We start from the raw sequence: 23,351 nt of genomic DNA, 5'->3' as shown, positions 1-23,351 counted from the left end.
GTGTAGTAGTTACAACATCAAAAGTGTGGCTCAGAGGCTGAGAGGCATATGAGAGGGCAGAGAAGGGCATAAGTGAGGCAGAGCCTGTGAAATCTGCTTTGCTCCTTCCGGCAAGCAGAGCAATATGACCAAGCTGGTCGAGTACTTTACGGAGGGATTTCCGGGTCATCTAGCAGCTGCCTGTCTTCGGGAGCACTCAGGCTCTCAAAGAATTCCGAAGCCTCCCACAGCAGGAGATTTGAACTGGGGATCCAAGGTTAAAATGCGGGGACTGAGAGGTACGAGAAGGATCATTAGGACTCGGGGCCTTCCCTTTCCTTAGGTAAGTATATTTTCTGGCAATGTCCAGCATTTGGGACAGATCTGTCGTCTTTGGGGTTGAAATGTGGTTCCTCTACTGAGTCTACTCTAATGAAAACTTGTCACTACTTTGCTATAGCCATTGAGAGCTGCTCTTTTTTGTATTTGTGGTGACAGTTATTTGTATCAAAACCCCTTATTTTGCTATTGTCAGTGTTTGTAATGTTTTTGTTTTTACTATTTTACAGGTTTTGATTGCCGATGTGGGAATCTGTTTTGTGGACTCCATCGTTACTCTGACAAGCACAATTGCCCTTATGATTACAAAGCGGAAGCTGCAGCAAAAATAAGAAAAGAGAACCCTGTTGTTGTGGCAGAAAAAATTCAGAGAATATAAACGCCATACAATCTGAAGACTGACAATTTTATTTTTTTTTATTTTTGGTTCTGATTTTAATATCCTAGGGAGACATTATGGAGCAGATGCATGTTCATTTCTTTCTGATGTTATACAGATTTTTTTTCCCCTCTTGATTTTTAGAATGTTTGAGTGTGTGTTACAGGCAAAATTGAATGAATAGATGATACAGCCCTATTCCCATTTTGTGTTCCTGAGCTGGCGAACATGGACTAATCAGCATTGGCCTACACCTTATTCACTGAATGCTTATCTGATTGGGGGAAGTTAACGAAGGAATGTGCCAAAATCTAGGCTTCAGAATCAGCATGCCTGCAACCATTACTATGCTTGTAGTCAAAACATTGCAACATGTGACTAGTGACATGGCTGAAAGATTTTTGTTTTTACAGTGTGTGCGACACCATGCAACTTTGTGTTCTAGCGTGTTTTTCTTTCTCCGTTCAGAGCTCTGAAATGTCTGTGCCAGAATGTGCCACTGTTCTTGTCCTGTATGGCAGCATTTTTATGTACTGCATTTCCTAAGGTATTCTTTACCATGGTTATGCGCATGGTGGAAAAAAAAAAAAAAAAAAAAACCTGTCTACATGCTGAACATGTAAGCCGGCTAACTGTGAAACCTTTCCAGGTTTGCTTTATTGCTTAAAGTTTTTTGTTACCTGGGTTCTTTTTCTCCACACCTAACGAATGTGAGCACATCTCTGGTGCCAGTCTTACAATGCTTTCCAATGTTGCAGCTTACATGTATTCTGATGACTTATGTTTCAGTGGTTTCAACACGCAGCAGTGATCCAGCTTATTATTTCTGTGAAAGTGTATTTTATTAGATCCGCTGCTAGCTCTCTTCTGTGATCACCCCTTTTGAGAGTTCAGAATGATGATTAATTGAAATATATCACCCCTCAGAATACACTGAACCAGAGAAGTCCCATTGACACTTGCTAATGATTGATTTGCGTTTTTCAGCTTAATTTTTCACCATGTCCTTCCTCCCCCCTCTCCCATATATCACATGAATACAATGGATTAAATCTCTTGTGTTAACTTTTTGTAAGCCCAACTGTGCCTTTTTGTGCTTGCATTTACTTTTGATTATGGTTAACAGAGGCCATCAAACTGATAGCGGCTTACTTGTTTGCTTAGCAGCAAATACAATAATGCTACCCTAGATGGAACCAAAGCTGTAATCCATGGAGGGACAAGGGCTTCGTCTCCAGTGCTTTCAGCACACACATGTATTTTTTTCCTTTTATTTAGTAAGGTTAATCTATATGATGGCTTTTCGTCCATTAATGGAGGTTTTACTATGTGATTCAGCTGCACAGATTTGCATGGAAACCATACCTTACTTGGCTGCTGTAGATCCTTTCTTTGTTGGTAAGGTTGTGTGTGGGCTTGTTTGTTTTTTTTTTTTGTTTTTTTATGCCTTTATTCCTTTCTTTCATGATTGCTACCAGGAACCACAATGGGGGCTGCTTACCTCCTAGAATTCAGTTGTACCTGGGTGTAGGACTGTAATTTTCTCGGTTTTATTGCATGGGCTGCATTATCTACAGCTTTTTTACAAAAATAAAATCTCTAGAAAAGGCAGAAACTTTCACTGATGCTTGTCTGGTAATATCACTTCTGTGTTATAATGGAAGGTGTGTATGGAACTTGTGTTTTTATTTTGTTTTTCTCCATTTTTCTTTTCTTTAGATGAAAGAGCAGTTTTTAGAATAGTGTTGTGGTATTGCTTGGTCTCATCTGTAAATAGTTATGTACGTTCACTCAGCCTCACTTTAAGATTTTACTTTTGTGTGTTCTGTCCCTTGGTTTACAATTTTTTTTTTTCTCCCTCCCCTGAGCATCTTTTTTTTTGTTTTGTTTTGCTTTAAACCTCGTACTTCTGAGTTACTAGATATGCAAATGTGTACAGATAGTTCATATTTATGTATTGCACATAATCATGCTATTCAGCATTTATGCTATATTGTATTATGTAAATAATAAAAGGAATATGTACAGATGGAAATTGTACTGTGGTATTCAGTTCAGATGGAAGGGTGTGTGTGTTTGTTTTTGTGGGTGTTTATGTAGACCGTGATTTACTAGAGGAAAAAGGCACGAAAACTTTACTGATTATCACAATTAAGTGAAGGTTTGCATGAATACTTTGCTGCATTTGTTGCTCTTTTCCTTTTGGTTAAACCACCAGCCTGGTGTTGCCTGTAAATGTCTAGACTCTAGAACATGCTATTGTTTGATGGTATTTTTGTTTCTGGGAGCAAAATAACTACCGTAATTAAAAATGCTCTGAGCACCATTTGTTTTTGTTTTTTTACTTTAAAAAAACTAATCCTCCCATAAAGGAGGTTCATAATGTTGTGGGCCAGTAGTGATGTGGGGGTCGGGGGGAGTGCATGTAACCTTATAGGGAGCTGATTCTTTAGCCTCCGGGCCCTTTGGGGATCCTCAGTCTTCTGCTCTCACCTGTAATTCCTAGTGGAGGTCACGTGCGCCGCAATGCATGCTGGGAGATATAGTCTGATAATGTGCAGGTGCATCGCGGCGACCCTTGACAAGAATTACAAATGCAAACCATGTTTGGGAAATGAAGATGGTGGATACCAGGCTGAGGGCCAGAGGATCAGCCCCCCAAAAGTAAATAGGGCTGCCCCTTCACACCCAGCAGCACACATTATGAACCGCCCTTATGGGGAGGTTAGCTTTTAAAATGTTATAAAAAAAAAATACTCCTCCTATAAAAGTAGTTACTGACAATGTATATGATGCCGGACTGATATACATCTCAAGGAGATATGACAGCAGCATCCCAATGTGATAAAATGTATGCGGGGGGGGGGGGGGGGGGTGATAGTATATACGCCGATGGGACACACGGACATGTTCCCTGCTGCAGGACATGCCTCTGTGCCTCCCACACCCCCAACATTGGTGACATGCGATTTGTCACCAGTCTCAAGGGAAAGGGAGTATAGGTATTGCCTGCTTAAACGTCCACTGCAGGCCTTCCCCAGCTGCCATTGAGCAGCTCTGTCTCTCCCTGGGCACTCCAATTGGATAAGTTGCCAGTTCTATCATGATTAACTTTAGGGTGGTGGGGCACCCAAATTCATTGCTGATACCAGCATGGAACTTGGACAAGTAACAATACTGCCTCTAGAGCAGAGCTCCACCACCCCAATCCTCAAGGCCCACCAACAGTACATGTTTTGCAGAAAACCACAAACGTGCACAGGTGAGGTAATTGGTGTCTCAGCAGAGCTGACTAACTACCTCTGTGGATTTCCACAAAAACCTGCACTGTTGGTGGCCCTTGAGGACAGGGTTGGGAAACACTGCTCTAGAGGACTTGGTGAGGCATTTGGAAGCTGTATATTTTGAGTCAACCTCCCCTAACACAGCGTGAACAGCTTGTGGGCTGCAATGATCTTCTCCTGGTCCATAGTCACCTGAGGCAGAGCCTTTCCATATTCTCATATAGGGTTGCATATAAATTGCATTACTTGGGCCATGCTGCAGGAGAGAAATGAACTGACGATTATTTTATCTGCATGTTTGGAAAGTGCCGCCATAAGTCGTGCCATAACTGAAAATGTCTATGGAAGGAAGGATTTGAGCCACCAAATCTCATGATTTCTTTAGAGCTCTGACAGTTCCTGGAGCTTGCAGTTGTTCCATTGAGTATATTAATACAAACTTGTATCCAGATTTTCCAGGCAGATTACCCCATTAGAGCTGCTAAGCCATTCTGAAGTAAATGTCGCTGACCATTACGCACTTCAATGCTTAAGATCTATTTATGTGCTCCTCTGAACCAGGATGCCAGATTGACTAAGTCGACCCCAATATCTGACCCTCATAAGCTGGAAATTTTTAATGCCTCCAGTAGAAGTCTACCTAGGAAAATTAACAAGCAGCCTATATGTGTCGTTGTTCCCCTCCCTAAGTAATCTGTGTGGGCAGTATCTGCCCTCCTGAATCACCCCTTCCCCTGGCATCTTTTATGTGATGTGTGCCAAGATGAGGGTAAAAGGGGTCTTCTGTGTAATACACAGCAAAATGGCAGTTTTCAGCACCCGGTGCCATGTCCTCGGTCTTCACCATGCTTATTGTTTCATGGTTTTGCTCCCCCCATGTTGTGAGCTGCAGTGGAAGCCACATATCTCCCAGTGCTTGGTTCTGTCCTGTGTGATCTCCGCTCATGCTGGTGTGATCCGCATCGCTCCTTAGATGCTGATGTCAGGCGGAGGGACTCTGATCATGTTAACTATTGCGAGCGCAGAGGATGCAAGAGGAAATCACGGGATGGGGAGCCTCACACTGGCAGATATGTGGCTTCCACCCGGTGCTGAAAGGCTTCTGCTATGGCTCACTCTACAGTAACCTAGCAAGAGAGCGGTTACCCAGCTATGAGTCAGAATTTTAACATCTGACTCATGTATAAGGCCTCGTTCACATCTGGTTAGCGCAGATGGCCGTGCGATCCGAACGCTATCTGCGCTGCTGATCCCATCCATGACAGTGATGGGATCAGCTCTGCACTTGCTGGCGAAATGCAGGCAGCAGTACGCAAGCTCTTCATCGTACTGCTGTGCAGCGCAGTAGATGTGAACGGTAGAAGGGCTGTCTATGCCCTGCTGCTGTTCCCGCTTCCAAATTGATGTGAAAGAGGCCTAAGGCGACCCCTATACTTTAGCGAATTAGACCTAAATTTTCCAACTTCTAGCCGAGGATCTACGGTAGATGTGCAGCTACATGGTACTTGTGGATTGACTGCTGAGCTGCATTCCCGATCTGCTGGATTTTCTGGAAATGAACAACCAACACTCTACTGAATTTGTTTTATTTTTGTTTTCAAGCTTTGCTGGATTCACATTTTGCAATGCGCATAATGCACACATTAAAATGTGTGAACTGCAAGTGCATTATACCATACGTAATTATTCAAAGCCTGCATGCAGCGAGTTTGCATTGTAACAGATGGTGTTATTCTGAGATGTGAACAGCCCCATTGAATTGTATGGGTGAGGAGTTCACACACAGAATTATTTTGCAATGTAACTGATGCAGTGTGAAATGCACCCTCAATGTTTCTAAAAATTGCAAGAGAGAGACTTAGGGGTCGATTCAGCAACAGTAAAGCGCTGCAGCAGCGCGAGTTAAATGGCCTTACACACGCTAATTATAATGGCGCAACTTGAATCTCCCGCGGGCACGCTACTTGCAGCGTAGCATGCGTTCCTTAGCAACGCCCGGTACTTTGAAAGGTCACATGATAGTGACTTCACTAGTGCTGCCGCTACTACGTAAATGAGCGTAGTAGCATGGCCACGCTGGTGCCCTATCGCACAGTTTTTTTTACAGTATAGGGTGTTGCTAAGGAACACACGGTACGCTGGCAGTAGCGCGCCGTGGGAGATTTAAGTCTTGATACTATAATTAGCGCGTATAAGGCCATTTTAACTCGTGTTGCTGCGTGTTACTCTTGATGAATCAACCCCTTAGGAGCGTCATTAAATCTTTAAATGCTTTTCAGCTCTATGAAAAAATGAGTGCTGTCACAAGACAGACTCGGACTCTGTTCAGGCACTTGTGGTGGTCTACATTTCTGTAGGCACACAGTGGCAGAGCTTTAGGTTTATGCAGAAGCTATTTGACTCGCTGATGCCATATGAGATTTAATTCCAATATACTATGAATGTATCCCCCAACACCATTTCTGTACTAAGCAGCAGGGAAGCATTGTGGCAGCTCTGGAATGCAACATGCTGTGACTGGCACTGCACTTCCTCTCTACACATCTCCTTTCTGTGATAGGCTGGCTTATGGCAAATGAAGAAGGGTACCTCTAAGGCCACAATATTAGGCACCTCCCTCCCACAGATGAGCCTGTTGGCAAACTTTGCAAAGGCCATGGCAGTTTTTTAGAAAGGCTGGCTAACCAACAAAACTGGATTTTAGGGCATACGTTTTTTGAATTTTTATTTTCTGCTACTCTAAGTTTTGTGTTGGATTTATTTTTAAACCGTAGGTCTACTTTGTTTGTAGAAAGCTGTTGCAGGTCGTTGTGAAAGTGTACTTTTGGAAACGGGAGTGTGATCTGCGAATCTCCGCCTGTCCATATTCCAGAGTAAGCATTGGGTAGAGACTGGTTTATTTCATGCTCTATCCACTCATAAATCAACTACCTGTATAACTGACAGGGGTACATTTTGACATGTGCGTTATATCCCATACCCATCTACATAACGCTAAGCCTGCACTAATGTAAAAACTGAAGTATTGTCAGGTATAGATATCCTAAATGATCTGAAAATTGCATGCCGTTTGGTTGCAGCTGATTTAATCCATTTCTTGGCTGCATTCCAAGCTTTATACAGTTTGCATGCCAACTTTTCTTAACTCAGGCCTGATGCACACCAGAGGAGTTTTTCTGAGCGAAATCTGCTGCTAATGTTATCCTATGTGTCTGTGCACACTGGAGCAATGAGGTTTTGTAAAAAAAAAACATAGCATTACATTGGGAAGAGCTTTTAGAGGTTTCAAAAGCTCTTCCCAATGTAATGCTATGATTTTTTTTTTTTTTTTTTACAAAACCTCATTGCTCCAGTGTGCACAGACACATAGGATAACATTAGCAGCAGATTTAAAAACTCAAAACGCCCAGAAAAACTCCTCTGGTGTGCACCAGGCCTTAGTTGGGTGGAAAGGCCTGGTTGTTGCATAGACAAAAAGTACATCATGGAGGAATGGTAAGGCTGCATAGATCGAGCTAAATTTTACTAACCTAATGTGAGCTTATTTGTTAAAGGATACCAGAGCCCAAACAGATTAGAAATGGGGGGGGGGGGGGGGTGGAGAGAAGCAGGCATGTATGGTGAGCTGTCCTGATGCCCCTGTTCTCCTTTCTGTCGCCTCCTGTAGCTGGCCGGGGGCTCCCATACTGATGTATGCGTGCCAGCAGAGGTTGCGTGCTATAGCACGCGTACAGCCCGGCTAGAAAGCCGCAATGCTCCCGGCCGTCCAGAAGACAGGGCAATTGCAGCTACAGGAGGTGGCAATAAGAGCGGGGGGAGGGGTGAGCATCAGGACAGCTCACCATACATGCCTGCACCCCCCCCCCCCCCCCCCCCCCCTGGTTTCTCATCTATGTTTGGGCACACTGGTATCCTTTAGTTAAGCAAAATATTTTTTTGTTAAACGTATCTGATATCCATGAGCGGTGCAGAGTACATGGCTGTCCTGCTGATAGACTACCATACTTTTAGCCAAAGACTCTGAACAAGCATGGACATCCTGTTTGGCTGATTAGTCACTAGTCACAACTTTAAGAATTTGATCAATATCTATTCTACATCAAAATGACAACTTTATTTTTGATCCATTTGATTAATTTATCGGTTACAATTATTGATTGAAGTAAAAAATGGACAAGTGTATGGCCATCTTAAGTCCTATTTCTCTTTTAAGAATGTGCTCATTTTACGTCAGACTTTCCTGTTATCACATTACAGGCATGTAGGTGGAATTAAAACGCACCAAAGGTCCCTATAAACTGTTTAGACTAGTCAACACAGCTGCCCCCATTCCCCTACCATAAACAATGGGAAGTGTTTCCTCTTGAATCACTATGGAAAACGACTCTATGTAGTACAGCTTATTGAAAGGGGGTACCTGCTGTAACACAGGCTGGTACATTTATACAGATAGGGATTTTAATAATCTGAATGCATGTAGATATGAAATGAGTGATAAGGACTTGGCCTGTTTTCTGGTTTGTGGTCTAGATTTTTTTTTTTTTTTTCAACCGAGGGCAGATTCATAGGGCAGACATAAAAAGGCATCGTTTCAGAGCAAAGACAAATTGAAGTCGGAGCATTCAAAAGATGGCAGCCTGTATTGGTTTTACAGTACACTTTACTGGATTTGCCAGCATGATCACTAAGCAGGTTATTTTAGCTTCCGTTTATATGGTAGGTTTCATGTTTCCTGCCATTCCGTATGATGCAGTTATGCGTGATGGCTCGGTATTGACCTGTGCCTTCATTTCCATTACCTGCAGAAGCTGGAGCCTGTTTTCTGCTGTTGCCGTGCCTTCTACTACAGACGTCAGGCAGTATGCCCTTCACTTTGTTTTTGATCCACTTGTGAATAGTTGGCACCTGCTATATATAGCAATGCAGCTGGCTTCATGCCACACGTAAATAGAACTAGACAACCTGTAGAGCATGTAGGCACAGCAAACACAGTTAAATAGATGTTGTCTACATATATTACTTTTTTTTTTTTGTACTGTACTCTCTATTTGTAAGTTTCTGTCATGCTGTGATTAAAGGAGTACTGTAGGGGAAAAAAAAAAAAAGTTGAACTTACCTGGGGCTTCTAATGGTTCCCCAGTCACCACAGATGTCCTGTCCCCGCGCTGCCAGTCACCAATGCTCCAGTCCCCGCCTCCGGTTCACTTCTGGAATTTGCAACTTAAAAGTCTGAAAACGACTGCGCCTGTGCAGCCGCGTTCTCTCTCCCGCTGACATCACCTGGAGTGTACTGCGCAGTACTGTCTGCACTGGTTTTTCGACTTTAAAGTCGCAAATTCGGGAAGTGACCCAGAGGCGAGGACCGGAGAATTGGTGACTGGCTGCGTGGGCACAGGACACGGGGGGGGGGGGGAGGAGGGTCGCGATGGAATAGAGGCGGTTAATGCACTGCCATTGAAAGTCTCTGCGATGCTCAGATTGGGTAGGGATGATAAATGATATGCAAGTATACTTACTAGTTTATACAGATATGTGTACATTTTTATGCAAATATAAGCAGCTTGAAAATGGACCAATTTAAACTTGTGTGACTTGATTGGTCAATTTTCAAGCTGCATATTTACATAAAAATTGGCATAAATTTGCATGAACTCAGAAGTATTTGCATACCATTGATCATCCCTATCGGTGGGAGGTACCACACGGACTCTGGTACCCCAACAGGGAGCATGCAGTGCATTACTGCATTACATGCCCGTTACGTGCCAGTGAAGTATACTGTACATGCGATGCGACTTTACCCATCCATTGCGTTTCTGCTTTTAACATCCCTGGTGGTATGATTATTTCTGGATTTTAGGGTCTTGTCAGCACATTTCAGACCCTAAAATTAGGAAAAAATCATGATGCCAGAATGCCTACCGTAGCCCCAGCACTGAGTCGCCTCCCTGGGCTTCAGCACTGCAATTTTCCCTCCGTCCTCCAGGTGGTGCTGTAACTGTAGTGAGATCACTGACTGCGATCTCACAAGAGTGATTCATAGTCTCTGGCGAGAGGGAGGAGAATGGCTACCGACATCTGGATCCCCTGGGAGGTGAGTAAAAACGCCCACTGCAAGCTATACTCTGCATAGAGCTCCGTGCGGCTAGCCCGAGCGTATCAGTGATCATAGTTGAGCTGCAGGCTGGAAACCATATGTTCTGTATAGAGAGAACAGATCGTTTCCAGTTAGTAAAAAAAAAAAAAATTAAAGTGGACCTGAACTCTTGCACAGGGCAGAAGGAAAACCGAGAAATGCACCCTGTATGTATTGAGTTTAGCCTGTTTAATTCCCCCCTCATTTGTGTCTAATCACAAGTTGTAATTTGATCTCCCCCGTCACCTGACTGCCAGAGATGGCAGATTAGCTCATTTGAAAGCACAGGCGGTTAATATGGCTGCTTCCATGAAAGCAGGAAGTAGAAACAGTGCAGGTTTAATGCAGAATTTGTAGCAGCTGTGACAATGTTTTTCTTCAAAAGGTTATGCTGTTGCTTATTTTTTAGAGGCAAGAGGAAGTTCTGAGTTTAGGTCCACTTTAACCACTTAAGGACTGCAGTCATAAAACCCCTTAACCCCCCTGGCGGTTTAATTCCTGCGGCCGTGGGAGGTTTTTTTTTCCACTTTTTTTTTTTTTTTTTTTTTTAGCATGTAGCTAGCCTAGCGCTAGCTACATGCTTCCCCCCCCCCCCCCCCTCCCTGCGGCATCCCCCCGTATGCTCTGATCGCCGCCGGCGCCACTTGCCCATAAGGAAATCCCGTTCTGAACGGGATTTCCTTGAGGGCTTCCACCGTCGCCATGGCGACGAACGGAGTGACGTCATGGACGTTGTGACGTCACAGGGAGTCCCGATCCACCCCATAGCGCAGCCTAGCGGCGATTGACCAGGCTGCGCAAGGGGTATGCGGGGGGGGGGGGGGCCCTGTATCCGCTCGGGTAGCGGCGCATCGGCGGCGGCGATCAGACCAAACACGCAGCTAGCAAAGTGCTAGCTGCGTGGTTGGAAAAAAAATTATGTAAATCGGCCCAGCAGGGCCTGAGCGGCACCCTCCGGCGGCTTACCCCGTGTCACACACTGGGTTACCGCTAAGGAGGTTAACCACCCTGGCGTTCTGATTAAATCGCCAGGGTGGCTGCGGGAGGGTTTTTTTTTAAATAAAAAAAAAAACTATTTCATGCAGCCAACTGAAAGTTGGCTGCATGAAAGCCCACTAGAGGGCGCCCCGGAGGCGATCTTCCGATCGCCTCCGGCGCCCAGAATAAACAAGGAAGGCCGCAATGAGCGGCCTTCCTTGTTTTGCTTATATCGTCGCCATAGCGACGAGCGGAGTGACGTCATCGACGTCAGCCGACGTCCTGACGTCAGCCGCCTCCGATCCAGCCCTTAGCGCTGGCCGGAACTTTTTGTTCCGGCTGCGCAGGGCTCGGGCGGCTGGGGGGACCCTCTTTCGCCGCTGCTCGCGGCGGATCGCCGCAGAGCGGCGGCGATCAGGCAGCACACGCGGCTGGCAAAGTGTCGGCTGCGTGTGCTGCTTTTTATTTGATGTAAATCCGCCCAGCAGGGCCTGAGCGGCAGCCTCCGGCGGTGTTGGACGAGCTGAGCTCGTCCAGACCGCTCAGGTGGTTAAGGACCAGACACTTTTTTTCCATTCAGACCACTGCAGCTTTAACGGTTTATTGCTCGGTCATACTACCTACCACCTAATGAATTTTACCTTCTTTTCTTGTCCCTAATACAGCTTTCTTTTGGTGCTATTTGATTGCTGCTGCGATTCTTAGTTTTTATTATATCCGTCAAAAAAGACATGAATTTTGTCTTTTTTTTTAACTTTCTGTGATAAAATTTGTCAACGTAAAATTTCTGTATACATTTTTGTCCAAATTTATTGTGCTACATGTCTTTGATAATAAAAAATCCCATTCAGTGTATATTTTTTGGTTTGGGTAAAAGTTATAGCGCTTACAAACTATGGTGCAAAAAGTGAATTTTCCCATTTTGAAGCATCTCTGACTTTTCTGACCACCTGTCAGGTTTTATGAGGTGCTAGAATTCCAGGATAGTATAAATACCCCCCAAATGACCCCATATTGTAAAGAAGACATCCCAAAGTATTCACTTAGAGGCATGGTGAGTTCATAGAATTTTTTTGTCACAAGTTAGCGGAAAATGACACTTTGTGACAAAAAAAAAAGTTTCCATTCCTGCTAACTTGTGACAAATAAAATGAAATCTGCCACAGACTCACCATGCCCCTCTCTGAATACTTTGGGATGTCTACTTTCCAAAATGGGGTCATTTGTGGGGTGTGTTTACTGTCCTGGCATTTTGGGGGGTGCTAAATTGTAAGCACTCCTGTAAAGCCTAAAGGTGCTCATAGGACTTTGGGCCCCTTAGCGCACCAAGGCTGCAAAAAAAAAAAATTTCACACGTGGTATTGCCGTACTCAGGAGAAGTAGTATAATGTGTTTTGGGGTGTAATTTTACACATACCCATGCTGGGTGGGAGAAATATCTCTGTAAATGAGATTTTTTTTGATTATAATTTTTTTTTTTTTTACACACACAATTGTCCACTTACAGAGATATTAATCCCACCCAGCATGGGTATGTGTAAAAATACACCCCAAAACATTATGCTACTACTCCTAAGTACGGCGGTACCACATGCGTGGCACGTTTTTGCACCCTAACTGCGCTAAGGGGCCCAAAGTCCAATGAGTACCTTTAGGATTTCACAGGTCATTTTGAGACATTTGGTTTCAAGACTACTCCTCACGGTTTAGGGCCCCTAAAATGCCAGGACAGTATAGAAACCCCACAAATGACCCCATTATAGAAAAAAGACACCTCAAGGTATTCAGTTAGGAGTATGGTGAGTTCATAGATTTTATTTTTGTCACAGGTTTGTGAAAAAAAACCAATAAAAATCAATTTCTGCTAACTTGTGACAAAAAATAAAATTTTCGGTTCGCAAACCGGGTTCGCGAACTTCCGCGGAAGGTTCGGTTCGCGGAAAAGTTCGCGAACCGCAATAGACTTCAATGGGGAGGCGAACTTTGAAAAATAGAAAAAATTATGCTGGCCACAAAAGTGATGGAAAAGATGTTTCAAGGGGTCTAACACCTGGAGGGGGCATGGCGGAGTGGGATACATGCCAAAAGTCCCGGGGAAAAATCTGGATGTGATGCAAAGCAGCGTTTTAAGGGCAGAAATAACATTGAATGCTAAATTGCAGGCCTAACGTGCTTTCAAACATCTTGCATGTGTCTTGCATACATCAATCAGGGAGTGTAATTAGAGTACTGCTTCACACTGACACACCAAACTCACTGTGTAACGCACGGCAAACAGCTGTTTGTGTAGTGAAGGCCATGCTGGACTACTGCGCAACATAGCGAGATTGCTCTTCCTCACTCAGTGATGTCAGGTAATGTGTGACTTCCTTCTCAAATTTCCATGGCATTGTTAAAAAGCTTACGTTTTGTTTTTAAATTACATTTTCTACTTGCTGTGTACTTGTTCAGTACCGCTACAATGAGAATCCGGTGTGGAGCTTGAGCAACAGCTACCACTACACATCCAAGGAGGGCAGCGGGCAGGCATGCACGCCCGCCCACCCCGAGGTAGTGACCAAAAATAACAATACAGGAGGAGGACTTTCGAGGCCCTGCTGTGTATTTGAAATTAATGTACTTTAAATCCTTTAACGAGAACCAGTTATGGCGGGCAAAGATGACACCACATTCCTTTCACGAGAATCATATGGAGGTGGGCAAGTCTGCCATTTGTGACCCCGGGTAATGGCCGGGGAATGAGGTATGGAATCAGGTGTGGAGCCTGAGAAACGGCTACCACTACACATCCAAGGAGGGCAGCAGGCAGGCAGGCATGCACGCCCGCCCCGAGGTAGTGACCAAAAATAACAATACAGGAGGCGGACTTTCGAGGCCCTGCTGTGTATTTGAAATGAATTAACTTTAAATCCTTTAACGGGAATCCGTTATGGAGGGCAAGTCTGCCATTGTCACCGCGGGGAATGAAGGTTGGATTCCGGCCCGAAGTGGGAGCCTGCTGAGACCCATGCTGTAGCTGCCCTGACCGGGCTTTGCAGACCAGGCATCTGTGGTCAGATGGACCCTTGAGCCAGCGGAAGACAAACCAAGTCGAAAGCATTTGCCAAGAATGTTTTACGGAGGGCAAGTTTTTTTGCCCTTTTTTTTTAATTTTTTGAAAATGATAGATGGTTGTATTTTTAAATTGTTTGAAAGTTTAGATGGTTGTATTTTTAAATTGTTTAAAAGTGTATCTATTCAAGTGCAAGTTATGCACTGACTGCCAGGTATAATGTGCAGTCACAGATGCAGTGAAAGGTATGCAGTGACTGCAAACAGCCGTTTGTGTAGTGACGGCCGTGCTGGACTGGTGCACACCATGACGAGAGTGCAGGTGATGGTGGCTTTTCAGCCCATATGCTTGCCCGGCTGATGTAGCTGAATGACAGAACAGTGACTGTCCAGCTGATCAAATTTGGTCTGACCACAATGAAGCAACGACCTTATTATCTTTTGTGTGCCACCCCCACCCGAGACACTCATAGCCGGCGGTCATTGCTTCATTGTGATGCGCAAGCCCCTTCACCGCAGCAAGGTAATGATCACGAAGGGGGATGGGCACATGTACACGCACCAGAAAAATTAGTGGAGCGGCCGCTGCTAGCAGCGGCCTTAAAAATTCAGGAATCCGCCTAGAGTCCAGGACCCTGTTGGTAGTGGCGGAGAAGGCAGTCAAGCGGCCTGCAGGCAGAGATGCTGTGTGTGGGGACTGACTTAGTCTTCGGTCGTGCACTAGCCCTCCGTGATCCATTCCACATTCATTTTGATAAAGGTCAGGTACTGAACACTGTCGTGACTTAGGCGACTTCTCTTCTCAGTAACTATGCCTCCAGCTGCACTAAAGGTCCTTTCTGACAGGACGCTTGCGGCAGGGCAAGAGAGAAGTTGTATGGCAAATTGGGACAGCTCTGGCCACAGGTCAAGCCTGCACAACCAGTAGTCCAAGGGTTCATCGTCGCTTTTCGCAGAGTCTACATCCACACTCAAGGCCAGGTAGTCGGCTACCTGCCGGTCCAGGCGTTGGTGGAGGGTGGATCCGGAAGGACTATGGCGAGAAGTTGGACTAAAGAACGTCCGCATGTCCGACATCACCCTGAGATTGCTGGAGCGTCCTGTTCTTGCCTGCGTGGACTTGGGAGGAGGAGGGTTACTGCCAGTGGTACCTTGATTGCGTTGTGCAGCCACATCACCCTTAAATGAATTGTAAAGCATCATCGACAGCTTGTTCTGAAAGTGCTGCATCCTTTCCGCCTTTTGTTGAGTTGGTAACAGGTCGGCCACTTTGTGCCTGTACCGAGGGTCTAGTAGCGTGGCCACCCAGTACAGGTCATTCGCCTTGAGTTTTTTGATACGGGGATCCCTCAACAGGCTGGACAACATGAAAGAGGACATCTGCACAAAGCTGGATGCAGAGGTACTCTCCATCTCCTCTTGCTCTTCCTCAGTAACGAGACGCAACTCCTCTTCCTCCCCCCAGCCACGAACAATACCACGGGAACGTGGAGCAGCAGAAGCCCCCTGTGATGGCTGCCGCGGTTGTTCTCCTTCCGCCGCCTTTTCCTCCTCCACAGAAACACCTTCCTCATCATCACCATCATCAGAGTCTGACTCCTCTCCTTCCCCACACGACTCCTCTTCTTCCTCTTCCTCCCCCCTCTGTGCTGCCGCCGGTGTTGTGGAAACATCGGGTTCGTGTGTAAATGGCTCCCACGACTCCTGCTGCCCTAACTCTTCTTGTTCACGCTCCTCCACAGCTGTATCCACCACTCTACGCACGGCACGCTCCAAGAAGTAGGCGTAGGGGATCAAGTCGCTGAGGGTGCCCTCATCGCGACTCACCAGTTTGGTCACCTCATCAAATGGCTCCATGACCCTGCATGCATTTCGCATCAGTGTCCAGTTGTTGGGCCACAACATCTCCATCCTCCCAGATTGTGTCCTTGTACTGTAATGATACAGGTACTGGTTGACGGCTTTCTCCTGGTCTATCAGGCGAGAGAACATCAGCAGGGTGGAATTCCAACGAGTCGGGCTATCGCAAATCAGGCGTCTCACCGGCAAGTTGTTTCTACGCTGAATGTCCGCAAAACGTGCCATGGCCTTGTAAGAGCGCCTGAAATGCCCACACAACTTCTTGGCCTGCTTCAGGACGTCCTCTAAGCCTGGGTACTTGGACACAAATCTTTGCACGACCAGATTAAGCACATGTGCCATGCAGGGTATGTGTGTCAGCTTTCCCAAATTCAACGCAGCAATGAGATTGCTGCCGTTGTCACACACCACGTTGCCGATCTCAAGCTTGTGCGGGGTCAGCCATTGCTCCACCTGTTTGTTAAGAGCAGCCAGGAGAGCTGCTCCAGTGTGACTCTCCACTTTCAGGCAAGACATGTCTAACACTGCATGACACCGTCGCACCTGGCATGCAGCATAGGCCCTGGGGTGCTGGGGCTGTGTAGCTGGAGAGGAGATGGCAGCACCAGCCAAGGAGGACGAGGAGGAGGATGACGACAGCGAAGCGGTGATAGCAGGTGCAGAGGAGGTTGCTGGAGGCCTGCCTGCAAGCCGTGGTGGTGTGACAAGTCAGTCCTCTGCGCAGCCACGTACTCCCTACTAGGGCTGATCGGAACAGCTGAATTCCGATTTCGTCGAAATTTCGTGTACCGCATGCGAAAACCGAGTTTCGTGTTCCGAATTTTCGTGTTCCGAGTGCATTTCTATTGAATTAAATAGTGTTAACTTCTGCGGTTAATTGTAAAGCCCCCTTACATGCTATCATCACCAAATTTGGCATGTATGTTAAGCAGATGAGTGGAAACATGGTAAAAAAAAAAAAATTGTGAAAAGAGCTTATAGTTTTTGAGCAAATCGATTTCAAAGTTTCATAAGAAAAATGTTTTTTAAACTGTGTAAAATGACACTGCTGCAGAACAGGTTACTGCATTCCGAGTTCTGTATACATATTGTATACATTTCATGAAAACAGACAGCGTGGGGTCCCCCCTCCCAAGCCTCCTTAACCCCTTGTCCCCCATGCAGGCTGGGATAGCCAGAATGCAGAGTCCCAGCCACGTCGGGCTTCGCACCCTGAGCTATACCAGCCCGCATGGTCCATGGTATGGGGGGACTCGGGAGGAGAGGGGCGGCAAACCTCCCCCTCTCCCCCAGAGCCCTTGTCCAATCCATGGACAAGGGGCTCTTCCCCACCTCCGGTGCCCCAGGAGGAGGTGGGGGCCGCCGACGTCCTGGGGGGGGTTCATGGTGCCATCCGGGGTTCCCCTTTAACAAGCGGACCCCGGAAGCCGCCCCCTCCCCAGGAGAAATGAGTATAGGGGTACACGGTACCCCTTACCCATTTCAGCAAAGTTAAAAAAAGAAATAAAAACACGACAACGAAAAAAGTCCTTTATTGTTCTAAATTAACCAGGGATACTTACCTTGCAATAATCTCACGCCAGTAACCTCAGGAGTGGTCCCACGCCAGTATCCTCTTATGATATCCCACCTCCCTCCCACACTGACGAACTCCCACCACTGAATGGTCACAGTCAGCCTCTGCATCTGTATAGCAGAGGCTGAGAACACGAAAATTTTGTCTTTAAAACAAGAAATTTCGGCAAACAGTGATGCAATCAAAATGGCCACTGGGAAATCCCCGATCGCTGGAGGCCACACTAGAGTGGCGAAACCAGTGATTTTTCACATAGATGGTGGGTCCAGGTGACCAGAGCAGGAGGTGCCCTAATCCCCTGGACCCACCCATTCATGTGAAATAACGCGTATTCTGACACTCTGAGGTGGCCTCCGGGGAACGGGGATTCCCCAGCAGCCATTTTGTTTATGACACTGTTTGCCGAAAATTCTTGTTTTAGCAAACAATTTTCATGTTTCTAGCTTATGCAATACAGATTGCAGAGGCTGTCTAAAGCCATTCATCCCCAGGAGTTCTGCAGGATCGGCAGGTGCGCGGGATCTCCTAAGAGGATAGAGGGGTGCACCGCACAGCGCAGGAAGGTGGGAAAGTGGGCACAGAGTGGTGGGGAGGGGGGGAAGCCTCCCCTCCCTCACCTAGGGTCCCCCTTCCGTGCTCCCCCTCCAAAATTGCAGCCAGCAGCGGCAGCGAGCGGTAATCACTTACCGAGAGAAGAGCTCTGTGTGCCGCTGCTGGTCTGGTCTCCTGCATTGCATTGTCCAATTATGCTCTCACAGGAAGTACTGCGCAAGCTTGATTGGACAGTGTCAGTGCAGAATACCAGACCAGTGGCACACAGAGCTCGCTCTCGGTAAGCCGTTCCGCTGGCTGGCTGGAATTCTGGAGGTGGGGGGAGTGCGCAAGGGGAGGCCCTAGGTGAGGGAGGGGAGGCTTCCCCCCCTCCCCGCCGCTCTGTGCCCACTTTCCCACCTTCCTGCGCTGTGCCCCCCTCTATGCTCTTAGGAGGTCCCGCGCACCTGCCAATCCTGCAGAACTCCTGGGGATGAATGGCTGTAGACAGCCTCTGCAATCTGTATTGCATAAACTAGAAACACGAAAATTGTTTGCTAAAACAAGAATTTTCGGCAAACAGTGTCATAAAGAAAATGGCTGCTGGGGAATCCCCGTTCCCCGGAGGCCACCTCAGAGTGTCAGAATACGCGTTATTTCACATGAATGGGTGGGTCCAGGGGATTAGGGCACCTCCTGCTCTGGTCACCTGGACCCACCATCTATGTGAAAAATCACTGGTTTCGCCACTCTAGTGTGGCCTCCAGCGATCGGGGATTTCCCAGTGGCCATTTTGATTGCATCACTGTTTGCCGAAATTTCTTGTTTTAAAGACAAAATTTTCGTGTTCTCAGCCTCTGCTATACAGATGCAGAGGCTGACTGTGACCATTCAGTGGTGGGAGTTCGTCAGTGTGGGAGGGAGGTGAGATGTCCTAAGAGGATACTGGCGTGGGACCACTCCTGAGGTTACTGGCGTGAGATTATCCCAAGGTAAGTATCCCTGGTTAATTTAGAACAATAAATGACTTTTTTCGTTGTCATGTTTTTATTTCTTTTTTTAACTCTGCTGAAATGGGTAAGGGGTACCGTGTACCCCTATACTCATTTCTCCTGGGGAGGGGGCGGCTTCCGGGGTCCGCTTGTTAAAGGGGAACCCCGGATGGCACCATGAACCCCCCAGGACGTTGGCGGCCCCCACCTCCTCCTGGGGCACCGGAAGTGGGGAAGAGCCCCTTGTCCATGGATTGGACAAGGGCTCTGGGGGAGAGGGGGGGGTTTGCCGCCCCTCTCCTCCAGAGCCCCCCCATACCATGGACCATGCGGGCTGGTATAGCTCAGGGTGCGAAGCCCCACGTGGCCGGGACTCCGCATTCTGGCTATCCCAGCTTGCATGGGGGACAAGGGGTTAAGGAGGCTTGGGAGGGGGGACCCCACGCTGTCTGTTTTCATGAAATGTATACAATATGTATACAGAACTCGGAATGCAGTAACCTGTACTGCAGCAGTGTCATTTTACACAGTTATAAAATAATTTTTCCTATGAAACTTTAAAATCGTTTATTTCAAAAACTGTAAGGTCTTTTCACAAAATTTTTTTTTTACCATGTTCCTACTCATCTGCTTAATATACATGCCAAATTTGGTGATGATAGCATGTAAGGGGGCTTCACAATTCACCACAGAATTTAGCACAATTGACTTCAATGTAAACACGAATTCGGTACTCGGAATTGCAGAATTTTCGAGTTTCGAGTGCTTACTCGGAACTGCCAAATTCCGATGGCAAACTCGAAATTCGGAATCCGAGAGCTCAGCCCTACTCCCTACTTGCTGCCATCGGTCACCAGGTTGACCCAATGGGCTGTGTATGTAATGTAGTGGCCCTGCCCGTGCTTGGCAGACCAGGCATCCGTGGTCAGGTGGACCCTTGACCCAACGCTGTGTGCCAGGGATGACACCACTTGCCTCTCAACTGCACGGTACAGTTTGGGTATGGCCTTTTGTGAAAAATAATTGCGGCCTGGTATCGTCCACTGCGGTGTACCAATGGCCACAAACTTACGGAAAGCCTCCGACTCCACCAGCTTGTATGGTAATAGCTGGCGAGCTAATAGTTCCGCCACGCCAGCTGTCAGACGCCGCGCAAGAGGGTGACTGGCAGACATTTGCTTCTTCCGCTCAAATACTTCCTTCACGGACAGCTTGGTACTGTTGTGGGCAGAGTAGAAGGAACCGCTCAAGGGAAGAGGCGGTGTGGAGGAGGGTGGCTGTGAAGGTGCAAGGGAGAAAGTGGATGAAGACGATGCACCTGAAGGAGGAAGAGGAGAAGGAGGGTGGCTTGTCTTTTGAGGGGTGCTGCTTTTCCTCAGGTGTTCTTGCCATAGCTGTTTGTGCCTTCTCTCCTGGTGCCTTCGTAAGGCACTTGTCCCTACGTGAGAGTTGGCCTTTCCACGGCTCAATTTTTGCTGGCAGAGACAACAGATGGCTTTGCTCCGATCTGAGACACACACGTGAAAAAATGTCCAAACCGCTGAACCCCCCTGGGGTGATGGCGCTAGGGTGGCATCAGCAGCTGACGTTGAAGGGCATGTTGGCTGGCTGGCCATAGCTGGTGGTACATGGCGCCGGACACTGCCCCCAGCTGTTTCTGAGGACGAGCTCCCTCTGCTTCTATCATGGAGTCGTCTCCTCCTACTCCTCTCTGGCTCCTCCTCTGAACTGTCCACCTGGTCATCTCCTCTACTGGGAACATATGTGGTATACGTATAATCGTCATCATAATCCTCCTGGCCAGCTGCGCTTTCCTCAGACACCTCCTCAAGTGCACCAACTTCAGGTGGTCCACCATCATTCCCATCCACACACGTTACGTCCATACTATCGCCACCTAACTCAGACATATGTCACCGCAAGTGACAGCCGCGATCGGCGGCACCCACAACACCCCCCCCCCCCCCCGCGAGTGACAGCCGCAATCGGCGGCACACCAGAACAACCCCCCCACCCCCCCACGAGTGACAGCCGCAATCGGCGGCACCACAACCCCCCCGTATTTGACAGCCGCGATCGGCGGAACCCACCCCCCGCGAGTGACAGCCGCAATCGCTGCCCCCCCCCCCCCCCCCCGCAAAACGACCGACATCGTAATCGCCCGCAAAACGACCGGCATCGCAATCGGCCGCAAATCAACGGACATCGCAATCGGCTGCAAAACGACTGACTTTGCAATCGCAAGTAAAACGACCGACATCGCAATCGCCCACAAAACGACCGAAATTGCAAGCAAAACGACTGACTTCGCAATTGGCCGCAAAACGACTGACTTTGCAATCTCAAACAAAACGACTGACATTGCAATCGCCCGCAAAATGACCGACATCGCAATCGCCCACCAAACAACTGACATCGCAAGCAAAACGACCGACATCGCAATTGCCCACAAAACGACCGACATCGCAATTGCCCACAAAACGACCAACATCGCAATCGCAAGCAAAACGACTGACTTTGCAATCGCAAGCAAAACGACCGACATCGCAATCGCATGCAAAACGACCGACATCGCAATCGCCCGCAAAACGACTGACTTTGCAATCGCAAGCAAAACGACTGACTTTGCAATCGCAAGCAAAACGACCGACATTGCAATCGCATGCAAAACGATTAACATCGCAATCGCCCGCAAAACGACAGACATCGCAAGCAAAACGACTGACTACGCAATCGCCCACAAAAGACTGACTTTGCAATCGCAAGCAAAACGACCAACATCGCAATCGCCCGCAAAACGACAGACATCGCAATCGCAAGCAAAATGACTGACTACGCAATCGCCCGCAAAACGACCGGCATCGCATGCAAAACGACCGACATCGCAAGCAAAAGACCGACATCTCAATCGCCCGCAAAACAACCGACATCACAAGCAAAACGACCGACATCGCAATCGCGCGCAAAACGACTGACTTCGCAATCGGCCGCAAAAGACTGACTTTGCAATCGCAAGCAAAACGACCAACATCGCAATCGCCCGCAAAACGACAGACATTGCAATCGCAAGCAAAACGACTGACTACGCAATCGCCCGCAAAACGACCGGTATCGCATGCAAAACAACTGACTTCGCAATCGTCCGCAAAACGACTGACTTTGCAATCAGCCGCAAAATGACTGACTTTGCAATCGCAAGCAAAACGACCGACATCGCAATTGCATACAAAACGACCAACATCGCAATCGCCCGCAAAACGACCGACGCCGCAATCGCAAGCAAAACGACTGACTTTGCAATCGCAAGCAAAACGACCGACATCGCAATCACATGCAAAATGACCAACATCGCAATCGCAAGCAAAACGACCGGCATCGCAAGCAAAACAACTGACATCGCAATCGCCCGCAAAACGACCGGCATCGCAAGCAAAACGACTGACATCGCAATCGCAAGCAAAAGGACAGACATCGCAATCGCAAGTAAAACGACCGACATCGCAATCGCCCACAAAACGACCGACATCGCAAGCAAAATGACCGACATCGCAATCGCCCGCAAAACGACTGACTTTGCAATTGCAAGCAAAACAACCGGCACCGCAATCGCCCACGAAACGACTGACATCGCAATCGCAAGCAAAACGACTGACATCGTAATTGCCCACAAAACCACCGACATCGCAATCGCAAGCAAAACGACTGACTTCGCAATTGCATGCAAAACGACTGACTTCGCAATTGCATGCAAAACGACTGACTTTGCAATCGCAAGCAAAACGACCAACATTGCAATTGCCCGCAAAACGACCGACAACGCAATCGCAAGCAAAACGACTGACTTCGCAATCACAAGCAAAACGACTGACTTTGCAATTGCAAACAAAATGACCAACATCGCAATCGCAAGCAAAACGACCGACATCGCAATCGCCCACAAAACGACTGACATCGCAAGCAAAACGACCGACATCGCAATCGCCCGCAAAACGACTGATTTCGCAATCGGCCGCAAAACAACTGACTTTGCAATTGCAAGCAAAACGACCAACATCGCAATCACTTCAAAACGACCGACATCGCAATCGCAAGCAAAACGACTGACTTCGCAATCGGCCGCAAAACGACTGACTGCAATCGCAAGCAAAACGACCAACATCGCAATCACTTCAAAACGACCGACATCGCAATCGCAAGCAAAACGACTGACTTCGCAATCGGCCGCAAAACGACTGACTTTGCAATC

General features: G+C 47.4%; 1 protein-coding gene across 2 annotated transcripts in view; it reads left to right on the top strand.

The window, feature by feature from the left end:
* Positions 1-2,720, top strand: part of ZFAND5 (zinc finger AN1-type containing 5) — a 58,998-nt gene extending 56,278 nt beyond the window's left edge. Inside the window, exon 6 of one of the 2 annotated variants that reach the window (XM_068236421.1) lies at positions 549-2,720. In XM_068236421.1, the coding sequence (XP_068092522.1) occupies positions 549-697 (149 nt within the window). In that variant the 3' untranslated portion in view covers positions 698-2,720. The remainder of the gene's footprint in view (positions 1-548) is intronic. The other variant, XM_068236412.1, reaches the window with a different exon arrangement.
* The last annotated feature ends 20,631 nt before the right edge of the window (positions 2,721-23,351 follow it).

The sequence above is a fragment of the Hyperolius riggenbachi genome, chromosome 1 (genome assembly GCF_040937935.1).
Source record: "Hyperolius riggenbachi isolate aHypRig1 chromosome 1, aHypRig1.pri, whole genome shotgun sequence".
NCBI lineage: Eukaryota > Metazoa > Chordata > Amphibia > Anura > Hyperoliidae > Hyperolius > Hyperolius riggenbachi.
Note: the sequence above shows the minus strand (reverse complement) of the source record. Positions and strands in the feature narration are given on the sequence as shown.